This window comes from Glandiceps talaboti, chromosome 14 (assembly GCF_964340395.1).
Source record: "Glandiceps talaboti chromosome 14, keGlaTala1.1, whole genome shotgun sequence".
Taxonomy (NCBI): Eukaryota; Metazoa; Hemichordata; class Enteropneusta; family Spengelidae; genus Glandiceps; species Glandiceps talaboti.
Genome location: NC_135562.1, coordinates 1,561,426 through 1,569,365, shown reverse-complemented (window position 1 = coordinate 1,569,365; position 7,940 = coordinate 1,561,426). Strand labels below are relative to the sequence as shown.

Sequence of the window (7,940 nt, the reverse complement as noted above, 5' to 3'; positions counted from 1 at the left end):
TTTATACATTTACGTTCGATATCATTATTCTTAACTGTATTGTACTTTTAAGCTTGCGGTGTGAAAGTAGCAAGATCAAAGGTCACTGTTAGACGGAATTGAAATTGTACAAGGGAATTTTAACAACGCATCATAATAATGAGTTTAGAATGCCTTTAGTAATCCTGTACATACATACATTCATACATATCGCACGTATGCTTGGTATTAACATCTACATATCAAAGGTAATGAAATAAAATCAGAAAGAAAGAACAAGGAGTAAGCCTTATGGCAATTCCACATTGTAATTCTTAGTTATAATGAAGTATTTAGTAATCGGATTAAATCTAGTATATAGTACCTTATTTTCAGTAATACATCATCAGATTTCAGAGTTTATTGCGTCTAACATTTTCAGTGGTAATAAATCTAGAACCAACATTCTGTAGGCAGTCAAATTCTCACAAGTTGATGAGTTGAATTAATCTCTCTCAGCTTTTCAATTCAATCTCAGGTTTTTGCATGGAATTAGGCTTTTTAATCGTGACATATTATTTTGACAAACTATAAGGGATATCTTGTACAGAGATACAAAAACTGTCAAATTGGTAGTACAATAGCTTGATAAAACACAGAAGAAAAGACGAAATGACCGTTTCTAATGTTTTTCTTAGCATAAGCTGAAGAACTATTAGGTTACTTACAATATAACAGTACCTATTCCATTCAGGAACCTTGTAAAAGTAAAGGAAGTTAATAGATGACGTAGAATTCAAAGAATCAGGACTCGTAACTAATTCTTATAAGTAGAATTGTGTATGTATGTATGTATGTATGTATGTATGTATGTATGTATGTATGTATGTATGTATGTATGTATGTGTGTGTGTGTGTGTGTGTGTATGTATGTATGTATGTATGTATGTATGTATGCATGTATGTATGTATGTATGTATATACATACGTACGTGTGTAGATAGGCATGTCGTAAGATACATGTAGTCAGTCAGGTAGGTAGGTAGGTTAGGATTAATAGGGTGCTGAGTAAGGGAATAATAAATCTACGTATATTTGAATTTAACTAAGTGAATGAATTCATACTTTTGCACTAAAGTTGTCAAATGCATTGTGCATATCTTGGTCTTTTACTAATGTCCTTGGTATGGTCTCATGCTCTTTCCTAAGTTGTTGTAAATTGCACTCGTTAAGAATAACAATTTCCAGCACCACATGTGTCTTGGGAATAAAAACATGAAAGTCTCCTTCTACAACGAAGTTGATGAAGACCAGACGGTGGCATTTGTCATTTAGAACTCCCCTGTTATTTTAAATATTGTACAACTAATGTCACAACCTAATGGTATTTTTGTATCATTATATATTAGGCCTTGGAATGCGTGTTGCGTTACTTTACTCATCACCATAGTGACTGCCTAAAGTCCTCAAGAGCTTCGTTGCCGCTTCGTATTTTTGTCTTTTGGTATCATTCAAGGTGACGCAGGGACATCGATACATCTAATGTAGCACTTGATGAGAGTGTTTCAGTCTACCGACCGCCATTGATAAAACTGCTGAATTACTGCAAAAACGTTTCCAATTTTTGCAGTTCGTCGTTATACTTGTCTTTCTTTCGTGTGAAATCGTGCGGAAGATAGTGTCACGTGATATGAATCAACAATCTCATTATAAACAGACGATGCACCTGATCTTTAATTCCTAACAGTCATTCAGAGTATGAGAAATCGCTTTGATTTTCTACGCAAGATGATTTATTCAAATTAATGATTTGTACGGTATCTTCTAGTTTATGATTGAAACGAGAGTAAATCATTACAAATCTTCAACGTATTATCTATCAAAATCAATTTGACAACCTCGATGTTGATGAAGAAACAGTGTTTATACTCCTTCTCTATTCATGAACGTATATGTCCGTCAGACAGGTTTGAATCAACGACGTTCATCCCTCTAAATTTCCACCTACAATAGGTGTTATATCCTCTCTCTTAAAACTCTAAACTGTTGTATGACTTTAATTGTCTGCAGTCATGTCAGTAAACCAAGACTCATTCGCTGATCCTCTAGACAACACAGCCAATACTAATGCATGTGACAATGCAAGTTTAAATCAAACGTTGGACAACTTGACTTTTCCCTGCCTTGAAAATATTACCTACGAAGGAGATTACTCAGCATGGACGGGATTTTTCGATTATGTGGAGAAATTTACCTTTCCTACATCTCATGAATGGGGATTTATCGGTGCTTTCATCGTGGTCTTCATCCTGACGCTATGTGGAAATGTTCTCGTCATCTTTGCTGTAGTTCGTAACCCTCAAATGCGGACTGTCACCAATTACTACATAGTGAACCTATCATTTGCTGATATTCTAGTCTCCATCATCTGTATGCCCGTTACCGTAGTCTTTGAGACAACAGAAACATGGTACTTTGGAGAAATTGCTTGTAAAATTATACCATACTTCCAGGTAAGGACCAAACTGTGTCTTATTCGAAAAGTGAATCCTGTACGATTGGTTGCTATAATATGCCGACAGTATTGTCAGACTCTTAACATTTTGATTTGTCTATTTGCCAAACAATCAAAATATTTCATTAAACGCACATAGACTGAGATTATGTATGTATGTATGTATGTATGTATGTATGTATGTATGTATGTATGTATGTATGTATGTATGTATGTATGTATGTATGTATGTGTGTGTGTGTGTGTGTTCGTTTGTTTGTTTGTTTGTTTGTGTATGTGTGTGTGAGTATGTGTGTGTGAGTATGTGTATGTGTATGTATATGTGTGTATGTGTGTCTATCTATGTTGCGGGGAGTTATTAATTGGAGTAAGATCTAAAATGACTAAAAGATCTAGAGAAGTTTACATAGGATATATATTCGCTCATGTATATGAAGTTAGCATATGGTCGATTTATATGGATGGATGGATGGATGGGTAGAGAGAGTGAGATAGATAGATATATAGGTGGATAGATAGATGGAAATAGATGTATATATGTATTGTGTATATATATAATATATATAAGTAGCAGGTAAATGTATGAATGGATGGATAGATAGATAGATAGATAGATAGATAGATAGATAGATAGATAGATAGATAGATAGATAATCAGATTGGCACTTCTATCTTATTACAACATTATGCCCTATTTGGGTTTCTGTTTACCACCAAAACAAATGCGATTATATATTTGCAGAATTGCTGATTGATATAATTCTGATTTTAAACAATATTACTTTATCAAGAAAACCATAACAAAGTTATTCTAAATACTGAATCGCTGGAGGAAGTTTTACATATAACTAAGCAAATGTTTAGTAATAAGAATGTGCACTATTTGGTTATTCCTTGTAACTGAGTTATGACACATATATATTAGCCATTACACTATGTGTTATAAAAGGCAATAAAGAATCCTGTGAGACCAATTATTTGCAAGTATTAATTCATGAAAAATATCGAGAAAAATAATGGCGATTTAGAAAGTTTTTACTCACCCCAGAACCAATGATGTGGCAAAGGATTGTCGAGGTTTAGAATGATCAGGGTAAATAAGTCACGTTTTCAGTTCAAAGACAATATCTTGGCCTGTGTATTGTATACTAATATGAAGTTTGTTCTTCTTCTTTCTGCAGGTTGTTTCTATGAGTGTATCCGTCTTCACATTGAGTGCTATAGCCATCGACCGATACTTTGCCATCTGTCATCCATTACTATTCAAAGCAACAGCTAAACGTACAATATCAATCATTTTAGCTATATGGATAGTATCTTTTATTATACCAATACCACAAGCGGTGGTGTATGAAATTGAATACACATCACCTTCATTCATATTCCTGACAAAGTGTTATGAGGTTGGTATTCACTCGAATGGATAGAAGTCTTTTCTATTTATCGTCTGTCTGTCTGTCTGTCTGTCTGTCTGTCTGTCTGTCTGTCTGTCTGTCTGTCTGTCTGTCTGTCTGTCTGTCTGTCTGTCTGTCTGACTGCCTGCCTGCCTGCCTGTCTGTCTGTCTGTCTGTCTGTCTGTCTGTCTGTCTGTCTGTCTGTCTGACTTACACAGGTTATAACGCATAAACAGTTCAAAATCGTTAATAAGCTTTCGATCTGACTTTTCGATCCACATCGTTTGATGATGATCGTTGACAAAGACATCGAAAGTTCAATGAATGTTCAATCAGTTATATCATTCTTTTACTAAAAGAGCATTTATAAGTTAATATCTTAAGCAGATGTTACGAAACAAATTGCTGCATTGCATTTGTCATGTAGGAAACTTAATTTTGAAAATAGGAATGACAATAAATTGAAAATAGGAAGGCCGTGATCGGTCACGGACCGATATGATATATTCAATTCATATATTCTTTCTGATGTCAAGTAAAGAATTGAATTAAAATTGAAACTTGAAATGGAATAAACCTAATCTAAACTTTTAACTTTCTACACCTATCAGAAAGGTTGGAGTGGTACTATGCATCAAAAGATATACCACTGTATTCTGGTATGTATCGGCTATATTATACCCCTGTCAATGATAGCAGTTGCCTACATCAGAGTGTGTCGCCAACTCTGGACGTCACTTCCGGGAACATTAGTATCAGGTAATGGTAGAAAGAAATCCCAAAACAGAGACGTAGTCAACACATCAACAGAGAACCAATTGTTATCTCGAAGAAAGGTCGCTAAGATGTTGATCGTTGTGGTCATTATTTTTACAGTTTGCTATTTACCACTTCATCTTCTCAACATTTTAAGGTATGTCAAATAAAAAACGTGGGCTAATAATTTTACCATCTGAGAAGTGGCTTTTGTTTGTGTTTTCAACGCCAAGACTCGACTGACAGACCTCCAACTATGAGTATGAAAACAGCCGTGATAACAGAGTGTAGCTTTGGTACTACATCACATATGTTCACAGCTGCTTGGTATTGGCTATTTTCGTTCAAACGGTATAAACTCATTATATATAAAATTATTCTGACTACGTTACACAATGGAACAACGATATTTATGTAGGTCACTCGGGGACGCAATTACCTGAAGCCTAAAAACCAAGTCTCCTGGCTACAAAATTGCCCCAGAGATATATAGAGCTTTGAATTCAAAATGATTAGAGTGTTGTATCGCTATGCAACATGTGTACTCGCGATGCAAGGTCGTCTAAATCATGAATCATACAAAACAACAGTCAAAGTTTCTGTGTTGGTATCTTGTTGGCCTATGAGGCCTATGGTGATTGTAAATTTGCAGAATAATCCTGGTAGAATTGATGATCTTGACTGCTTTCTTCATCATCTGTGGTCTGCTTATTGAACACATAGTTTATTGCAACATTACATAGATACCTAGCTAGTCTACGATTCATTGTTTCCAGTTGGTTAGAGAGGTGAATCTCACCTACTAAGTACCTTGCCACTGTGTAGTTTCTTGTGAAGCCATTTATATTCAGAAAAACAGATTGATAGAATTCTTTTATTGTATTAAAACTATTTGCTCTATACATGTACATGTATAGTGTATCAAATGACGAAAATTGCAATTAAAAGTTTTATTCCCATGGTAACCCTGAACGATTACGGAATTTCGCAAATTTGTGAAATGATTAATGTAATAAAAAGTGCAATTTATAAGCGAGCTATCTTTCTAACAAAAAGGAAATATATATTAGAAATCGATTATAAGAGTTAAACATGTGATCGATTTCATTACTGGTGATGGTTATCTGTCAATGTTAAAATGAATCTACAATTACATTCTGAAATTACAAATTAAACAATAATTGTCCAATATCCAAACAGCCGTATAATAATATGAAACTAGTGACCTATGGTGGTATTTATTAGTTTGTATCTTTAATATTTCTACAATGTTTATCTAAGTTCACAACCTCAATATGAATATAATATATTTTCTTTTAATCGGTCATATTAATTTTTGCAATAGACAATATGTGATGGGTATTGCGTGTATCACCATCATATAAGTGTTTTAATGGGATCTGAACAGGCTACTGTACTTTTTGCTCCATTTGTGCTAAGAAGCATACATCTACGAAAACTACTATGAACATTCCTATTTGCCTTTATCAACAAAAATGTAATTTGGGAATTTATAACAAGGATTTGTCAAAGCACCATTACTTCAACTGTCAATCAACATGATGATAACTAGGAAAAAATTTGGATTTATATTTTGTTATCCTGAGTTGGCACGAGATAACTGACAAGTACGTTATACAAACAAACAAACACACACACACACACACAAACAAACAAACAAACAGATCGAGCCAAAACATAATACATACATACATACATACATACATACATACATACATACATACATACATGCATACATAAACTGTCACATACACACATGTACATACATATACACATACCCTTTACGCACATGTATACATAAATACATACATACATACATACATGCATACATACATACATACATACATACACACACGCACACACACACACGCACACACACACACACACACACACACACACACACACACGCACACACAGACCAACAAACACACAAGCGGTATTTTGATCCATCAAAGAGCCATCTTACTAAGAGAAATCGTCCAAGCATTCTTTTATCAGAAAGCTAGTCAAGGTACAGAAGTGTGTATATATACTCCGTTAGCATTTATATCATCATATTTATTGTCTGTAACTGTTTTCTCTACAGACAATTTGAATGGGTCTTTACGAATTACGGTAATACTTTATCAAGCCGTGGTAATTTCCACATTCCTTTCCTGTTTGCCAAATGGTTGGCATATGCAAACAGTGCAACCAATCCGATCATATATAACTTTCTCAGTGGTAAGTGTCGAGTTACTCTAACACAATCTCTTGGGGTGGTCATTTTCAAATATCGTATGGGATTCATTGAATATAATATTCCCCACAACTAAGTAAAATAGGATTGCTACATGGAGCCTTGTCACGACGAGTTGAAGACAAGAAGTGAGAAAATCCTTATGTCAGTAGTATTTTCTGGCCTTGTACCGAAGAAACTTTGGCAGATAAATCTGTGCAAGCTTACTTTCAGAAAATACCAGGCTATTGTGAATGTTTCGGTTAATATTTTGAGCAATTCATAATCAGTACCATCGACAATTGTTGTAAAGTAGAACAAGAAGAAAATAACTCACATACTTTTATATTCAAATATGTACAACTTGGTTTTGCCCACAGTATATTGTCTTTTAGCTGCAAGACATTAATACAATCGGTTGGTTTTTCATTTCAGCTAAATTTCGACGGGAATTCCGTGCAGCGTTTGGATGTTGTCGGTTTCGTAAAAAAAATCGACGCGGGAGAAGAAATCAACCTGGATACCGTGCATCATTCTTCAATAGCAGTACCCACTCAAAGACTTACAACATGTACACTAATACGGAACAAATTACAATGTCTTCATTGAGAAGGTCGAGTGATAAAGTCCGCATGTAGCGGAAATTGGTTCTGACATTTAGTGTTCAAGAATATTGAATTACCGGTGACAAAGAAACGAGTAGAAGATCCATAAGATCACGGTGGAGGAAGGTATAACATCGTGATTGGATTACATCAAGGAGTGTTCATCTTTACTATACACGAAAAACAAAATGTCCTCTGAAAACGTTTGCAATAGCATAATGAAACATGACGCAAATTGTAAATTATCATACATCAATGGAAAGCTTACCATTGATAGGGTAAGACAACAGAAATGAACCAACTCTACTCGTGCAGACAGTGAAAAGGTTCCTTGTCTGTGCCCAACTACATACGGTCATTCATATATACTTAGCTGGTGATGAGAGCTCTCACGATCAGCACACCCAGTGATCAATACATCTAATGTATAAAGAGATCATATCGGGTCTCATAGAAACACTACTTTCATGAAA

At 34.8% G+C, this 7,940-nt stretch overlaps 1 protein-coding gene across 1 annotated transcript; it reads left to right on the top strand.

Annotated features, from left to right (window-relative positions):
• Positions 1-2,030: 2,030 nt before the first annotated feature.
• Positions 2,031-7,500, top strand: LOC144445787 (orexin/Hypocretin receptor type 1-like). The gene is made up of 5 exons (XM_078135426.1): positions 2,031-2,471; positions 3,655-3,876; positions 4,479-4,780; positions 6,731-6,867; positions 7,298-7,500. The coding sequence occupies exons 1-5, from the start codon at positions 2,031-2,033 to the stop codon at positions 7,498-7,500; spliced, it is 1,305 nt and encodes a 434-aa protein (XP_077991552.1).
• Positions 7,501-7,940: the final 440 nt, after the last annotated feature.